This window comes from Lonchura striata, chromosome 4 (assembly GCF_046129695.1).
Source record: "Lonchura striata isolate bLonStr1 chromosome 4, bLonStr1.mat, whole genome shotgun sequence".
NCBI lineage: Eukaryota > Metazoa > Chordata > Aves > Passeriformes > Estrildidae > Lonchura > Lonchura striata.
The window spans coordinates 617417-635321 of NC_134606.1; the positions used below are offsets into that span (position 1 = coordinate 617417).

General features: G+C 54.6%; 1 protein-coding gene across 1 annotated transcript in view; it reads right to left on the reverse strand.

Annotated features, from left to right (window-relative positions):
• LOC110480054 (uncharacterized) overlaps positions 1 to 17905 on the reverse strand; it is a 43714-nt gene that overhangs the window by 364 nt on the left and 25445 nt on the right. The window contains exons 9-16 of the mRNA XM_077782541.1: positions 12304 to 13402; positions 11176 to 12018; positions 10199 to 10324; positions 9100 to 9261; positions 5285 to 5914; positions 4281 to 5182; positions 1078 to 1192; positions 27 to 227 (exon numbers count right to left, since the gene is read on the reverse strand). Coding sequence (XP_077638667.1) covers positions 27 to 227; positions 1078 to 1192; positions 4281 to 5182; positions 5285 to 5914; positions 9100 to 9261; positions 10199 to 10324; positions 11176 to 12018; positions 12304 to 13402 — 4078 coding nt within the window. The remainder of the gene's footprint in view (positions 1 to 26; positions 228 to 1077; positions 1193 to 4280; positions 5183 to 5284; positions 5915 to 9099; positions 9262 to 10198; positions 10325 to 11175; positions 12019 to 12303; positions 13403 to 17905) is intronic.

The window sequence follows — 17905 nt, forward strand, 5'->3', positions numbered from 1 at the left end:
TCCCCAGCCCTGTCCCCGGCGCTGACCTTGCTGGAGGCGCAGCCTGCTCCTCCTGCTCCACGTGTCCATCAGGAGGGTGCCCGGCTGTGCCCAGGGCTGCTGCCAGGCTGGGCCCTGGCCCGGCCCCGGGGGCTCCCGCAGCTGCTGGCTGCTCCTGGGCGTGGGGAAGGTCACCCCAACGTCCCGGGTGTTCTTCCTGGTGGCACTGCTGACGATCTCCAGGTCTCCTGGAACGGAAACCAAGCAGGGACGTCTCGCTGCCGTGTGCCAGGGCAGGGAATGACCCCACTCCACTTCACCCACCTCCAACAGCCCAAACCTTTCACATTCCCACTTCCCCAAACAAGGAGAGTTTCCTGTGGCTCAGGATGGTTACTGCATGTTAATCTGAGTGAAATTAAAACCAAATACCCCAAGCAAATTATACATTTATCTGGAGGTGGGAATTCAACTGGAATTAACTCTGCCTTATGAAAATCCTTCCCTGATTCAATCCGCTTGCACACAAGCAGGAATAAATAAATAATTGCTGCATCTGATGAATAAACCAAGGCCATTACTCAATGTGATGACGGGGAGTTGGCGTGGAAATGAAAGCAATGAAGAAACTGCTAATTGCCACCAGAAAAAACCCAACTGCAGAACTGCACCAGGCCAGGAGCAGCTCGGGACTGAAATAGAATTTAACACCCAAAATATTCCCGGGAAGAGCACGGAACACTGCAGTTGCCTTCTGAAATAGCATATGCCTACAAAACGCATTCTGGGAGGAACAGATGTCTTGGGGAAAAAACAATAGATGAAAAAAAGGCAGCTCACCTTTGCCACTGAAACGGAGCAGAAGCTGAGGTTAATAAACTTCCAAGTGAGAAAACTGGTTTTTAAAGCAGCCCAAGAATGGCAAGTAAACAGCTCATGCTCAGTGAACACATCACCCTTCCCTGACAGCACTCAAAGGGAATTTGGAGGGTGCTGCCTGTGCAGACCCATGCCCAGGAACACCCAGGAACGGGCTCCAAGGACAGGAGAGGCAGGAGGAGCCAGGGAAGCGTGGAATTGTGGAATTCAGGGCCTCACCTGCCTGGATCCCTTTGTTCAGCATCCATGCCCGTCGCTTGCTGCTGAGGGCAGAGCTGGGTCCCCAGGAACTGCTGCTGGCACAGGTGGACTCCAAGGAAAAGGGAATGGTGTGCTGCAAAAACAGGCAGGAGAACAGAAATGCCTGAAATTCCAACCAAAATGAGCAGCAAACAGGATTCAAACAGAAAAGAGTCGTTGCTTTTTCCCTTGCTGTACCTCGGTTCTGCTGTTAATGCTGAGCCCGGGCTGACCTGTCCCACTGCTCTCACAAACCCAGCCCTGCTCCACCCTGGGCACTTCCAGCAGCCCCCTTTGGTACATCATTAAAAAGCACATTATTTACATTAGAAAAACACATTATTCCTGTGGGAAGGGCTTGCTGGCATCAGTCAGGACAGCACTGGGCATCCTCCAACCCACCTGGGGCTGTTCAGCTGCAGGGACAGCTCAGAGCCCCTTGCTGGGCCTGGAGGGGCTCCAGGAGAGCTGCAGAGGGACTGGGGACAAGGGACAGGAGCCAGGGAACGGCTCCCACTGCCAGAGGGCAGGGATGGATGGGATCTTGGGAATTAGGAATTGTTCCCTGGCAGGGTGGGGTGGCAAAACCCTTTTGAAGCAGGGGAAGCTCCCTCAGCCTGTGATCCTCACCACAGAGTCCTGCAGGTGGGAGAAATTAAACTCCATAAATCCAAGAAATAGGAGGGACCAGGGGAGTGTCACACCTTCACCCACACCAAGCCAGGTGTGAAAGCTGCAGGGCTGGACACAGCTCGGAGATCACACATTAATTTCAATTAATCAAGCCATCAAACTGCAGGGCTGCTGTCCCAAGCCTTGGCTCGGCGCAGCACAGGAGGGCTGGGGTGTTACCAACACCAGTGAGCTGGCAGCACCTCCAGGCTCTCTGCAATTCCTGACAGGGCCTGCAGCCCCCTGAGCTCCAGCTGCAACTCCACAGCTGCAGCCAGCAGCCTGGAGAAAATTAACTGGTGTCCTGTGAGCAACCCCAACGCCAGCCACCACGGAAATGCAGAGGCCTCCTTATTCCCTTCCACTGCAGCTCTAGCACCCCAAAGAAGACCTCAGTACTAGAAGGAGGCAGTTTTGGCTCCCATAAACCTGTTTTTCTTTAATCTCCTGTACCTATCCCTGCTCCAGGAGAGGCACTGCACAGATGCTCAGATATGAATTCTCTTTCAGATAATAGAACGTGCGAACATTTGAATTGTGAATGTGTGAATTTGAATTATGTGCTCGGCAGGAACGTGTAAAACCAGGGAGAAAAACCCCGAAATATGCTGAAAAATCCCCTTCCCCTGCAGGTGCAGCGCTGAACAGCAGCAGGCAGCCTGGGCAGGGCCAGGAGTGCTCCTGGTGGATGGGAATGCTCCCTGCTCCCCAGGCTCAGCTCGCAGCTCCGGGAGAAGCTCCTGGACTGGCTCTGGGAGCTGCAACCACAAAAGCCAAAGCTGGAAGCAGGTTTGCTGGAGGCAGAGCTGACAGTGGGCTGCCAGCAAGCTGAGCTCCCAGTGCAGCATTCCCACGAGGATTGGGCAGGGATCTCTCTGGGATCCTGCTCAGAACGGAGATATCCCTCAGGACCAGACATCTGCACTAAAAGTACAAAGAAATCTTGACTTTTCCTCAGCTAAACAGCCCAGAAGTGACCAAAAATGGAATTTTAAATTAAATTTGCTATTTTGCCATCTATTTTCTCTCACTCCTTATCTGAGGAGGGTCATGCGTGTCTTCAGATAGATTTTTTAAAAAAGAATATTTCACCAGCAGATAAAAAATGTGAGTTTCTAAAGCCACAGGGGGTTCAATGAGCCTTTAAAGGTTTTATTCCCATAGCATTAATTCCATTTGTCATCTCACAGGTAATTTAACAGGTACAAAAAAATCACATTTGGGTTAACGGTACAATAGACCCTGAAAAATTCATCTTGTGAATGGAACACGGAATAAAATCATCTTCTGAATTCTACAACTGTGCCCAAAACGTTGGATCCTAGTGCTGGTGTTCTGGTTAACAGTCCTAATATTGCAAAGGTCAGGACAGTTTTATTTTACCTTCAAATAAATGCTGTTAATAAAAATATTAAATATTTTTTAAGCCATTCTTCACCTTCAAAAAGATTGCTTCTCCCCCAGATTTGTTTAGTTATTTGCATTATTTCTCATTATTTCATCATTCACTGGCTTATTTGACAAACAGACTTGGAGTTGTTTCTATAAAATAAAATGGCTAATTTCAATTAAATCTGGTAGTAATGAAGCCAATTCCACTTTCATCTGGAAATACAAAAGAGTGAAAGAAGTAATTCAATATTCCTCACTTGTTCTGTGCTTTTCAGCATTCCTGTGTATCGCAGAACCCCTTAACTCTGTAATTCCTTACTAAAATCACCAAATCCAGGCTGAGTCCCTCTTTAAGAACATTTCCATTTCTCCTGCCAAGGGCAACAGCCAACTTCACCTGAAGGAATTACTCCCTCCCCTTTCAAACAGCTGCAGGGCAGAGTTCTCACCTGGAATTCTCAGCTCTTTAAAGAAAAATGTCCACAACCAGCCGGACAAAACAATTTACACATTTTTACAAGACCAACAGCAGGGAAGCTCCATCATTGTATGGATGCTTGCCCAGGGATGTCCTGGCTGGGACTTGCACCAGATTCACAACCTCTGCCCAAAGCAGAGCCTGCAGGTATGGGGAAGAGCAGGATCTGTGCCAGGGGAATGAGGGAAAGCAAGGGAATGCCCCAGGGAAGGAAGGAAAGCAAGCAAGGGAATGTCCCAGGGAAGCAAGGAAAGCAAGCAAGGGAATGTCCCCAGGGAAGCAAGGAAAGCAAGCAAGGGAATGTCCCCAGGGAAGGAAGCAAGGAAAGCAAGCAAGGGAATGTCCCCAGGGAAGGAAGCAAGGAAAGCAAGCAAGGGAATGTCCCAGGGAAGGAAGGAAAGCAAGCAAGGGAATGTCCCAGGGAAGGAAGCAAGGAAAGCAGCCCCAAAGCAAGCCCAGCTGGTGTTCTCCAGCCCGAGCTGCTGCCCTGGCTCCTGCAGACTCAGCCCTCGGCCGGGGCAGCTCCAGGGAAGGCAGAAGCCTCCCCTACCCCAAGTTCTCAGCGGGTCCCCGCTCCCAGAGCCCGGCACAGGAGAATTCCCGTGGGGATGGTGCAGGGCAGGGCTCAGGGAGCTCTCACCTGGCTCTGCCGGTCCTTGCCCATGCTCTGAGCAGCCCCTGCCCCTCCACTCTCCTCATGCCACTTCTGGGAACGGCTCTTCTGCTGGCTGATGGCACTGTAGAGCCGGGCCAGCCTCGGGGCCAGCTGTGGGGCCGGGCTGGGGCTCTCGGTGTCCGGGGCCAGCTGTGGGGCTGGGCTGGGGCTCTCGGTGTCCGGGGCCAGCTGTGGGGCCGGGCTGGGGCTCTCGGTGTCCGGGGCCAGCTGTGGGGCCGGGCTGGGGCTCTCGGTGTCCGGGGCCAGCTGTGGGGCCGGGCTGGGGCTCTCGGTGTCCGGGGCCAGCTGCAGCCTGCGCTGCCCGAAGGCCCGGAGCAGCCTGGCCGTGTCGATGGTGGACAGGGACGGGGAGCTGCTGTCCCCCGAGGCGGGCGACGTGTCCAGCCCCGCCGGGGTGTCCCAGGCCGAGCTGCTGCCGCTGCTGGGCCCTGCGCTCAGCCTGCTCTCCGGGGAGCTGTCACTGGGCATTCCCGGGCTGCCCCGGCTCGCGCGTGGCCTGCGTCCTGCCCGCGCTCCCCTGGGCTCCGCGCTGCGCCCGGGCCCGGCTGTCCCTGCCAGCCCCGCTCCTGGCCGCTCCCTTCCCGGGCTCTCCTCCTCGGCATCCTTCTGCCCCGCTGCTGCGGGCGCCAGCGCGTGCCGGACGGGGTTCTGCAGGAGCCTGGCCAGCCGATCCAGGCGCTGCACGAGGGACAGCTCCCCGACCCCGCCGAGCTGCTGCTGCTGCTGCTGGCGGCCCTGGCGCTCCAGGAACCTCAGCCACAGCTCATCCAGGCCGCCCCTGGCACGGCCTCTCGGCCGCGGCGCCTTCCCCACGCTCTCATCCAGGCGAGCCGGCCGGCCACGGGGCCCGGGATCGCTGCTGGCAGCTCCATGGGGCAGCTCTGTGCCAGCAGCTCCGTGGGAATACTCCCTGCCAGCAGCTCTGTGGGGCAGCTCAGTGCCAGCAGCTCCATGGGAATGCTCGGTGCCAGCAGCTCCGTGGGGCAGCTCGGTCCCAGCAGCTCTGTGGGGCAGCTCAGTGCCAGCAGCTCCGTGGGGCAGCTCCGTGCCAGCAGCTCCGTGGGGCAGCTCCGTGCCAGCAGCTCTGTGGGGCAGCTCCCTGCCAGCAGCTCCGTGGGAATACTCCGTGCCAGCAGCTCCGTGGGAATACTCCCTGCCAGCAGCTCCGTGGGGCAGCTCGGTGCCAGCAGCTCCGTGGGGCAGCTCGGTGCCAGCAGCTCCGTGGGAATACTCCCTGCCAGCAGCTCCGTGGGGCAGCTCAGTGCCAGCAGCTCCGTGGGGCAGCTCAGTGCCAGCAGCTCTGTGGGAATACTCCCTGCCAGCAGCTCCGTGGGGCAGCTCCGTGCCAGCAGCCCCATTCCCGAAGGACGCCCTGGCGCCCGGCTCCTCGCTCCTGCTGTCATCGGGCTCCGCAGCGAGGGTGAAGAACGGCCCCGCTGTGCCCCGGGGGGCACGGGGACCCCGCTGGCGCCGGGGGGCAGCCCCCGAGGAGGGGGCAGCGCGCCCAGCTCCGGCCCCGTGCCGGGAGGGCTCCCTGGGATCCTGGCAGCTCTGCCCGGCGGGAATGCGGACACCACGCCTGGAACCATCTGGGAGCTCTGCAAGACAGAAAGCACTGGAATGGTTTGTTGCTCTGCTGGAAGCGGAGGATTTTCATCCTAAAACACGACAGAGGATTAAAAGCAGGATCACCCAGCTCATTCCCAAAAGCAGTGAGCCCGGAGATGCGGTCTGAGCATTATTACAATCACATAAAGAAGTATTTCCGATCTTCTGCAACATGAAATATTCCATCCAAGTGAATCTGGGGAGGAATCTAATTCCACCTCAGGGAACTGCCCTGACCAGCCCTGAACTGAACTTTTATTTGGTCCTGCAAGGGACCCCCAAACCCATCCAGTGCCACGGGCAGGGACAGCTCCCACTGTGCCAGGCTGCTCCAATTCCCACCCAGCCTGGCCCTGACACTGCCAGGGATGGAGATGCCCTGGCCATCCACTAAACACATGCAGCACGAGCCAGGATCACTCTCCAGAACAGCTCTAAAGTGATTTTTAACATAATGTAAAAACTACCAAGTTTTAAAATGTGTTTTGTGTTTTTTGTAGAAAGGACCGGGTGGTTGGATCTCCTCCCTTCCCAGCCTGGGGCTGAGGTGGAACACAGAGATCAGGGATGCTGCAGCCAGGGCCAGCCTCACTAACTCTGGAAGTGCAGGAATTTTTCTTCCCATACAAGGGCAATGTTTATAAACTTGTGTAAGAGGCTTCCTCCACATCCTCCTGACAAATGAGATCAGGCTTGGGAATGCCAGGCAGAACTTTGCTATTCCTGGCTTTTTAGAAAGTTACCAAGAAATGGAAGGAATGTAAACAGGCAAAAAAATAAAAATAAGTTTGTATAGAGAAACTTCTTTTAAAAAAATACATAACTTGCATAATTTTAAGTTCTAGACAAGCTCTGTGGGTAGAGGTAATCTTTTATTAGATCATCTAAAAATACAGTTGAAGAAGTCAGGGAAGATTTAAGACATGCAAGTCTTTCTTCTGAAAGCTCCTTTAAAGTTCCAGCTGCACTGGCTGCCTTCACAAAAGATTCTTTCTCCTTACAGTTCCTTTCTTACCTGGGCCTTTAGACCATCACAGCAATAAAAAATGTTAGGTGATAATTTTATATTAACACTTTTGTTCCCCCTTATTTTTATCCAGGTTATTGATGTTGCAGCCTTACATAATCATTGAAATTTTCCTCTGCAAATAAAAATTGTCTTCTGGAAACACCAAAGACTCACCATTCTGAGAGGAAAAGCCTCAAAGAAAAAAACCCATGTGAAGTGAAAAATGAAAATGATCAGATGGAAACCCTATCAACACATCAGGACAAGGCCCTGGCAGGCACCATCAGCACAGCAGCTGCTGCAGAGATGCAGCCACCAGCGAGGGTCTGGCTCCAGCAGCTGTGTGCAGGGATGAAAACCCAGCACCAGCCACACACAGGCAGAGTCTGTGCTCTACAAAGTGTGGGAATCCAGGGAATCTCTCTGGCTGCCCTGGGACTCTGGCAGGGGTCAGGAACCCCCCTGGACAGAGCCCCCAGAGACACTGGCTGTGATCTCTGTCCATGAAAAAGAGTTTTCAATCTTACAGGATCAATTACCAGCTCTGAGTGTTTGATATCAGTAATAATTAAGTGTGGCACGGGTGCAAAAGTAAAATTTTAGGATTCTAGATTAGGGGTCCAAAGGGGACAAGATGGAGGAAATTGGGTGTGCCATGTCCTTTTTCTCCTTCTTCATGCCCTCCATGTCTCACTGTGCTGTTGGCATTTTTCTGTTGGTTCAGGCTGGGGACACACTGTCCAACGTAGGTGACAGATATTGGCACGTTCTTGTAAATCCAGCCCAGGGAGTTTCTGGTATTTAATGTTTGTCACATCCCACTGAGGGCAGAGCCCCACACGCTGCCCTGCAGGACAGAGCTGGGCAGGGCAGCAGAACATGTGAGAGATAAACAGAATAAACAACCTGGAAACCAGCACAGACCAATTATGGCTTCTGCTTTGGCAGCGGGGCTGACAGACAGAAAATTTCTACAATCTCAAAATCATCAATACCACAAATTCCAACAACAAAGTGTCCAGGAGGATTCCTTCCAGCTGGGGTAATGTCAGTGCTGGTGGCATCTCAGTGCCACCACAGCCAGGTGGCACCCAGGGCTGGGCTCAGCCTGACCCCTGGGGCAGAATCCTCACCAAACACAGCCTGGAGTGGCCTTCCTCCTCCTCCTCCTCACCAAACACAGCCTGGAGTGGCCTTCCTCCTCCTCCTCACCAAACACAGCCTGGAGTGGCCTTCCTCCTCACCAAACACATCCTGGAGTGGCCTTCCTCCTCCTCCTCACCAAATACAGCCTGGAGTGACCTTCCTCCTCCTCCTCACCAAACACAGCCTGGAGAGCAAACCCTGACCTTCCTCCTCCTCCTCACCAAACACAGCCTGGAGTGGCCTTCCTCCTCCTCCTCACCAAAGACAGCCTGGAGAGCAAACCCTAACCTTCCTCCTCCCAGGCAGTTCCTCCAGCCAGACAGGGACAGGACAGGGCCAAGGACAGGGCCAAGGACAGGGCAGGGACAGGGACGGGGACAGGGCAGGGCCAAGGACAGGGACAGGACAGGGCCAAGGACAGGGACAAGGACAGAGACGGGGACAAGGACGGGTCAGAGACAGGGACATGGGCAAGGACAGCAGCACACTGAGCTGCAGCTCGGGGACACGCAGGGCACAGAGGAACCTGATGTGACATCCCAGGCCAGTGGAGAGTCCCTGAGCAGGGACAGCCCCAGCCCCAGCCCAGCTCAGGGAATCCCAGCCACAGGGAATTCCTGACAATCCCTGGAGACACAGGAATGCCAGCAAATGCCGATGGCCGAGTTTTCCCTGGAATCCTGCAATGGGCTGGGTCGGAGGGATCTGAAATCCCATCCAGTGTGACCCCTGCCAGGGCAGGGCCATCTCCCGCTGTCCCAGGCTGCTCCAGCCCTGTGCTGCCTGGCCTGGGACACTCCAGGGATGCAGAGCCCAGAGCCTCCCAGGGAATCCTGGATTTTATCAGTCAGGGAGAAGCAGAAGGACAGGAAAACAGAGTCAAATCTAGCAATTTCTGGCAGACTCTCGGCAATGCCACCAGAACCATGGATCCTGAAATGTCAGATCTTTTGCTCTGATTTCCTTCACATGTATGAACACACAGAAACGATTACAAAATTAAGTCCACATTCTAATTACCTGGAGGCTGTTCCAGTGGCGTGCTGTGCTCCTCAGGCCAGGCCAGCTTGGGCCGGTGAGTGTGGATCATCCTTCCGTGCTGGGCAGCTGCCCTGGCTGCAGGGAGATCATCTGCCACACCCAGCACTGGGGCCAGGAGCCCTGCAGGAGCCTCTTCTGAGCCTGCACAGAGAGAGCAGCGGGAGGAAACAGGGGAGCAGACACAGAAATGCCACAATGAGCCAGCACGCAGGAGCCCTGGGATGTCCCAGGCCAGGCTGGATGGGGCTGGGAGCAGCCTGGGGCCGTGGGAGGTGTGGAATGGGATGGGCTTTAGGTCCTTCCAACCAAACCATTCCATGCCTCCATGAGCCTACCCCTTGAACCTTGAGCTGTCCCCAGCAATTCCTCATCCTTGCCAACCCCACCTGGTTACATCCCATGGATTTCCTGCACTCAGCTCCCTCAGCTGCCCCCCTAAGCTGAGCCCCGAGTGCAGCAGGGACTGGGAAAAACAAAATGTATTTTTCCACCCTGCTGCACGTTTTCCTAGAACCTTGTGCTGCTTCATTTGCATAGTGAATTTTTATATATGGCATCATCATTTCTGCAAAACAACAGATTTGTAGCACATTTGTTTCTCTCATTTTGGACACGTTTCGCCAGATAAACTTGAGAAAGGTCAAGAGCAGGGACACCTAAACTGTGCCCAGCACAATTTCTGGGCACTTCTGGCACTGCTGGATCAGCCTGACCCTTTGGTCACCACTGCTGGAATTCAAGAACTGGACATCTCTAACACAAAACTCTCAGTATTATAAAGCTCTGAGTGAAACCAAGCTGCAAATAAAACTGTGATAACCTGTAAGAAAAACCTGCAATAAACCCAGTGGCCTGCTCTTTCCAGGAAAAGTGGCAGAGATTTGAAAGGATCCCAAGTGAGCAGCAATTCCCAGAGGAAAGCAAGGGCTGATGGGGCTGCAGACACCGAGTTCTGCTCCTTTTGGCTGCCAGAATGGAGCAAGCACCCCCTGCAGCCCCGAGGAGAGCAGAGCCCGCAGCAGGAGCTGCTCACAGACAATTCAGCAGAGTGCCACCAGCCTGGACAGAGGGCGAGTACCTGAGTGGGAGCTGGCTGTGCTGGCCTCAGGCTCCCCGGGGGACATGGTGGCTCCTGGCTTCTGGAAAGGCACATAATACATGCCAGAGCTTCCCGAGGGCTTGTAGGGCAGCAGCAGGGGCTGGGCTGGGGGGGCAAGGCAAACAGTGAGCAGGAGCCACGCTGGAAACCCTCATGCAACAGGGCAGGGCCTGGGCAGGCTGCTCCTGCTGCTACAGCCTGAGGAATACACTGTTCTTCAGCCAAATGGATTGCTATTTCATTAGCTAAATTAGATTCATTGGATTTTTTAATCCCCACCCACAGGTAGAAGGTTACCATCCCTTACCTGGAAAAACAGCTTCACCTGTTAATTATTATCACCCTGTGGTCAGGGTGGCAAACAGTGACTTCCAGAAACATCTCCTGTACCCACAGAGCTCCAGCTGATCCCAGTTTGAAGGAGCAGGGATTTGTCCCTCGAGTCAATAAAAGCAACAACAGAGCCCCAGTACCAAACACCACAGGGGTGGGAAACCCTGTGAACACCCACATCCCTCTGCTGATAGATACCCCAAACCCTGCAGAGTTTTCTGTTTTGTTCTATTAAAAACAGCCATGTGCAGATTTGCCCCTGATTTTTTGGTGTTATCTTGACTAGAGAGTTAATCAGCAATCAGCTCCAGCTCTCACTGAACTCCAAGTGAATCAAATCAAACCACCTACACACAAACACCAGAAAATATCCTCCAACCACACCTGGACACAATGGATTCAGCCCTAGAGAAACCTGAACTGAATCCCAACTCTGTCCACACACAAATCCCTCCTAAAAGGGCTGAAAAACTCAAGGTTAAGGGTTGGGGTTTTCCCCTCATATGAGCAACTTCAAATATCCCAGTTATCTCAAGGATGTTATTTCCACAAAAAAGCTGGGTTTGGTTTTGTGCTTTCACATTCACCAACACAAATCCAAGGTAAGGCAGGACTTTGCTCACCCGGCTGCCTCGGGAAGGGGGGAATCTCCCTGCGGGACGGAGCTGCAATCCCAGGAGCTTCAGGGGCGCTGGGCAGCGATGGCAGCTGGGCAGGGCCTCCCCCGTCCTGGGCATCAACACAGATCTCTGCGGAGAGCGTGGCTCTCGTGGCACCTTCCGTGGTGATCTGCGTGGCAGCGTCGGAAGTCCTCGTGCCAGCTTTTGCAGCGGGGGCAGAGCTGGGGGTGCCCCGAGCCCCCCAGTCCCGGAGCCGGGCTCTGGCGCTGCCCTGCAGCAGCTCCTGCCTGGGGGAAAAGGCCTGGCTGGGACCTGCTGGGGCCACTGGCTCAGCCGAGCTGGGAGCCTCGGGAGCACCCTCAGCAGGAGGGGATGCAGGAGCAGCTTCCACTGAGGCTTCTGGAGCTGCTTTTGGAGTCACTGCCCGAGCCCTCCCGTGAGGTTTGTCCCACAGCTGGATCCCGTTCCCCCCGCTCCCGGCCCTGGAGGAGAGGGTGATGTGCACACAGCTCAGGAATCTCCTCACGGGCCACGAGGGAGCCTCAGGCACGGTGGATAAAGCCTCATCTGCAGGGAAAGGCTGAGCAGCGCCCAGCTGCTCCCTCCCAGCCTCTTCTGATGGCTCCTCGGGGCTCTTCCTGCCCTGTGCCCACACCTGGGCAGGGCCCTGCAGCAGAGCCCGGCGTGCAGCTGGGCTGGGGCTCTCGGAGCTCTGGGGGAGCCGGCTGTGGCCAGGGGGGATCTCCTGCTGCCGGGGCGGGCTCGGAGCGGGGGGTTCAGGGGATGCCTGCACCTCCTGGCTGAGCCCCCCGGCCGTGGCACGCCGTGCGTCCCCCTCGGGCACGGCTCCGGGCACCAGCTGGGGCTGCTCTGCTCCCGGGCTCTGCCTTTTCCCAGCCAGGCTGCCGGGCTGCCGGGCTGCTTGCTGCAGAGCTGCAGGGCCAGCAGCAGCCCCAGCAGCAGCAGCCGAGGCAGCCGGCCCGGGGCTGGGGGCACAGCCCTGCCTGGCAGCCCGGGGCTCTGTGCCCAGCCCCTGCTCCCCAGGCAGGAGCCCAGCCTGGCTCTGCGAGCAGGGGCTGCTGCAGGGGCTCGGCCCGCCCGGCTGCCCCCAGCCCTGCCCCGGCCCCAGGCCTGCCAGGGACAGCTCCCCGTGGGCACGGGGGGCGGCCACAGAGCTCCCTGCGCCGGCATCCCGGGCCAGAGGGGCACGGAGCTCTGCCATGGAGCTGGGGTGCCCCACGGCCGGGGGCTGCAGCTGCACATCCTGCAGCTCAGCAGCACTGCAGGGCTTTAGCTGCAGGTCAGCAGTGCTGCAGGGCTTCAGCTGCGCATCCTGCAGGTCAGCAGTGCTGCAGGGCTTTAGCTGCAGGTCAGCAGTGCTGCAGGGCTTCAGCTGCGCATCCTGCAGGTCAGCAGCACTGCAGGGCTTTAGCTGCAGGTCAGCAGTGCTGCAGGGCTTCAGCTGCGCATCCTGCAGGTCAGCAGTGCTGCAGGGCTTTAGCTGCAGGTCAGCAGTGCTGCAGGGCTTCAGCTGCGCATCCTGCAGGTCAGCAGCACTGCAGGGCTTTAGCTGCAGGTCAGCAGTGCTGCAGGGCTTCAGCTGCGCATCCTGCAGGTCAGCAGTGCTGCAGGGCTTCAGATGGATGTCCTGCAGGTCAGCAGCACCCCAAGGTTTCAGCTGCATGTCCTGCAGCAGAGACCAATCCCAGGGATCAGCTGTAGGCAATGGTGCTGCTGGTGGGGAGCTGGGCTGGAAGAGCTCCCCAGTCCTGGAGAGCTGTCCATGAGAGCTGGAGAGCTGTCCATGAGAGCTGGAGAGCTGTCCATGAGTGTTGGAGAGCTGTCCCTGAGTGCTGGAGAGCTGTCCCTGAGTGCTGGAGAGCTGTCCATGAGTGCTGGAGAGCTGTCCACGTGTGCTGGAGAGCTGTCCATGAGAGCTGGAGAGCTGTCCATGGGTGCTGGAGAGCTGTCCATGGGTGCTGGAGAGCTGTCCATGAGTGCTGGAGAGCTGTCCATGAGAGCTGGAGAGCTGTCCATGGGTCCTGGAGAGGTGTCCATGTGTGCTGGAGAGCTGTCCATGAGAGCTGGAGAGCTGTCCATGTGTGCTAGAGAGCTGTCCATGGGTCCTGGAGAGGTGTCCACCCCTGTCCCTGGGACAGCTGGAAGCCTGGACCCGCTCCTGCTTCCTCAGGTACTCAGAAGCTGCTTCCAACCCACAGAGCCAGGGATCCTGAAAAGTTCACAGGGGTCACGTGGAGAACGTCCCACCCCGGCCAAACCTGGCAGGAACAGCCAAAGACGAGAGCTGTCACCAGCCAAGAGTTTGTCATCAGGGAGGGAACCCAGCCAAGGAATTAGTTCCTTAACATCCCCAGCTGTAAGAAACTCGTTAAACTTTATCCTTTTGAAGTGCCAAGTGACTGTGCCCAGCCATTTCCCAGGCCAGGGCTGGTCCCACCACAGGAGGGGCTGCCCCTGGAGCCCTGGCAGTGCCCAGGGCAGGCTGGAGCCTGGCAGCAGCCTGGGGCAGTGGAGCCCACCCCGTGCCAGGAGCAGCAGCTCTCCCACCCCTGCCCTTCAGGTCTGCTGTGGGCATCTGGGGCAGGACAGGGCTCACACACAATTCCATGGGGACCCAGCCCTCCCATCCCCACGTCCCAGGCGTGTGGGGCTCTGTGCACCCTCCTGTGCACAGAACTCCTGCAGTGGCCTCAAGTTGCACCAGAGCACGTTGAGAAAGGATCTCGGGACCAATTTCTCCCTGGAAAGGGTTAGCAGGCATTGGAACAGGGACCTGGTGGTGTCACCATCCCTGGAATTGCACAAACATGTATGGGTTAGGCACTTGAGGAGACTCTGGTGCTGAATATGGTGGTGCTGTTTGATGGTTGGACTTGATGATTTTGGAGGCCTTTTCCAACCCGAATGATTCCATGATTCCAACCATCAGCATGAATTTATTCATTCAAGTACAACCCAAAATTCCAGCACTTCCACTGAAGAGAGTAAATCTGAGATAAATGTGCTGCCATGGAGATGGGCCAGATAAGCTGACTTAGAGAAAAAAGACACAAAAATCTAGGTTATATTTACTTTTTCCTACTGGTTGGGCCAACTGTGGAAGCAGCAGAGTGTACTCCAGTCATGAAGCACCACGGGCCCCTGGGTGATTATATCCCCATCAACCAGTGGGAATTTGGCAAGGAAAAGCAGCGGGAAGCATTTTTGGTGTAAAGCAAACATATAAACAAGTATTTCACAACAGCTTTCCCAGCCTTTCTCCACCCCAGATATCCTGACAGCAGCAACTACTCCAGCAGGGCCTGGATCACTATCCCACTTCTCTATCCCACTTCTCTATCCCTTTATGGATTTTAAGGCAAAAAATGGGTTTATTTGGCATTTCCCCCAGCCAGGAGGGGCTGTGGAAGAGCACAGGGATGATCCCAAGCCTTCTCCTCCCTGCACCACGTGCCAGTTCAACGGCCTGAGGTAATCCAGAGCAACTCCCACCCGCGAGAGCAGGCACAGAAGTTGTGATAAACTCATCTTCCCAAGCCTTTCACATGTTTTATTGTGCCTCTTATGTGTCATGCTTCCAAAAAAGCTCCCTGTGCCATATGATCCACAGGAGCCTGCAGAGCAAATTTAGAGCTACAACTCCGTGAACTTCCTGGAGAAGTGAGAAAGCTCAAGGAGTGGAAAAGTACAGCAGGGAGTGGAGGAAAACGCTGCACCAAGGGGAAAGGAACCCACAGGGAAGGGGAGAGGAAGCATCTGGCACCCTAAAATAAGGTGGGGAGATCAGGTCCTCAACTTAGGAGGAAGATCCTGAGGTTGAAGATGCTGGAATTGTGTTTACACCCAACAGCAGCTCCAAACCTGCCACGGCAGGGATACCTCCCACTGCCCCAGGTGGATCCAGCCTGGCCTTGGGCACTCCAGGGATCCAGGGGCAGCCACAGCAAATCTGGGAATTCCAGCCCAGCCCCTCCCACCCTCCCAGCCAGGAATTCCTTGCCAAGATCCCAGGCCAAGCTCCCCTTTCCCAGTGGGAGCCATTCCCTGGCTCCTGTCCCTCTGTCCCTTGTCCCCAGTCCCTCTCCAGCTCTCCTGGAGCCCCTGCAGGGACTCTGAGCATTCCCTGGAATTTTCCCTTCTCCAGGGGAACATTCCCAGCTCTGCCAGCCTGTTCATGTTGAATATTCCAGGGGTTTTGAGCCCTCCAGAGCACTCCAGGCCGTGTTTGCAGCCCCTTGCAGTGCCCCTCCTGAAGCCTCTGCTCAGGCAGATGTGGGAAACCCGCAGGATTTTCCCTGCCTGTGACAAACACCTCCCTGAGACCCTCACCGGCCTCAAAAGGTGGAAAATCTTCCCAAGTGAAACATCCCAGAGAACTCCCCCAGGGCCCTGCTCCTTTCCCTGCCCTCAGAGCTCACACACTTCCCGTGGCAAACAAGAAAATGCCAAGAAAATCCAGGGGCACCTGAATTCCTGGAGCTGTCACCTCTGAAAGCGAGAGGCAGAGCCTGGACATTCCCAAAGAACACCCAGCCAAACCCGCCCCACAGGCACTGCACAGAGACCTGCTGGAGGAGTTGTTTGCTTCAGTAGGAACAGTTTGTCCTTCTCAGCCTGAAAAGTTTAGGAGAAGGAAAATGTCTTTTCCTAACCTCTGTGCTGTTCTTTTTAAGCCCATGCATGGCACTTTGGCTCTAAAACTTCCACCCTTACTGTACACAACAGTTCCCATTACATTTACAGCAGAATATTTTGCCTGGCTATGGTTTTTTCAGTGCAATAGTTTTGAACAATCTGTATTTTTCAGTGACAGTGTTTGTCTTGGAGGGAAAAGTACATTTATCTTAAGTACAATAAAAAAACTCAGTGACCTTCACTCTGTAAATTCAAACCTTTTTTTATCTCAAATTAAAAACATTGCAGTGCAAAAGTACTTTCCAGATCAAAGCACGAGGTGCTGTGGTTGAACTAAAGCAATTTCTCGGGAGCCTGGTTTGCAACATTATGGGGAATTTCTTCTTACTCTAAATGGGGATAAAACAATCCCCAGCTGACACTGAGTCACAGCAAGGTAAAATCCTTGGGTCCACACTGCACAGAGTTCATTTTAGGGACAAAGTTGTGACCAACAAAATCTAAAATCTGGGGGGAAAAGCTTTGATGCCTCTGGTTTTGTATTTCTGTTTTGTTTCTTTTTTTTAAGAAATCTGAAATTTAAGAAATGTGAACTTCTAAAATATAATATTTATAATGCTATCATATATTAAATATTTCTATAGTAAATATAATATATATCATTAAATTTTATATATATTATTAAAATGTATTATTTTATGTGTATAATTTATTTCGATAATAATTGTTAATAAAATAGTCACTTTCTTTTTCCCCAGTTGCCCAGAGATTCCACCAGCCAGGAATAGCTGGGAAGCTGGGCCTGACGGGGTTTGGGAGCTGCTGTGTCTCCTCCCAGCACTGCTGATGCAGAGAAGCTCAGAACACAGAGTACTCCTAAAGCACGACTGTCACTCCTTCTAATGCAGGGCTTTTAATTAAAACAAACAAACCAACCCCTGCTGCTTTTCCCAGGAGGCAGGCAGGCTGCAGGAGAAAACAGGAAAATAATCACAGGAAAAAATAAAGAGGGAGCTCTTCCTAAAGCTCAGGGCACTTGTCTGAACCACCAGTCCCTAAAAACCTTGCCCTAGTCACCCTGGAGACCAGAGCAGTGCCAGAAACTGCATTTAAAGTGAAAACAAAGGTAACACACTCCTGCTCAGACAAACAGCAGCACAGACATACGTTCTGTAATGAACTAGAAACACTCCAGGGGAGATGCACCACCCATGGCAGCTCCAGTCAGAGCTGCAGAGCCTGACCCTCCTCAGCCCTGAGCACTGAGCCTGCCCCAGCCCAGCACAGCCACCCCCACGCTCCCCCAGACACTGCCCAGCTCTCTGGAGAACACCCTGTGTGCCAGCATCCTCACCTGCAGCAGCCTGGAGCAGCCCTGTCCTTCCCTTCCCTTCCCTTCCCTTCCCTTCCCTTCCCTTCCCTTCCCTTCCCTTCCCTTCCCTTCCCTTCCCTTCCCTTCCCTTCCCTGTCCTTCCCTTCCCTTCCCTTCCCTTCCCTGTCCTTCCCTTCCCTTCCCTTCCCTTCCCTTCCCTTCCCTTCCCTTCCCTTCCCTTCCCTTCCCTTCCCTTCCCTTCCCTTCCCTTCCCTTCCCTTCCCTTCCCTTCCCTTCCCTTCCCTTCCCTTCCCTTCCCTTCCCTTCCCTTCCCTTCCCTTCCCTGTCCTTCCCTTCCCTTCCCTTCCCTTCCCTTCCCTTCCCTTCCCTTCCCTTCCCTTCCCTTCCCTTCCCTTCCCTTCCCTTCCCTTCCCTTCCCTTCCCTTCCCTTCCCTTTTCTTTTGAGAGTTTTAAAGTTCCTATACATCTTCTGATATTTACATATTTCAGCAGAGCTTTCTCACACTGCTCATGTAAACAATGATTGCTTTGCATTTTTCTTTGTGTGAGGAGAGGATTGATGGGCTGCTGCCTTGACCAGTGTGGTTGGAGAGGTGGCGGCTTCCCCCTCCAATCCACTGTCACTTTTGCTACGGTATATACACTGGAGTCAGAAAATAAAGTTTACTTTCTTAAGTTCTTTTTCTTTCCTTTTACATCTAGCCCGCCTCTGTGAGTTATTTTGTGCCACAGAGTGACACTGCC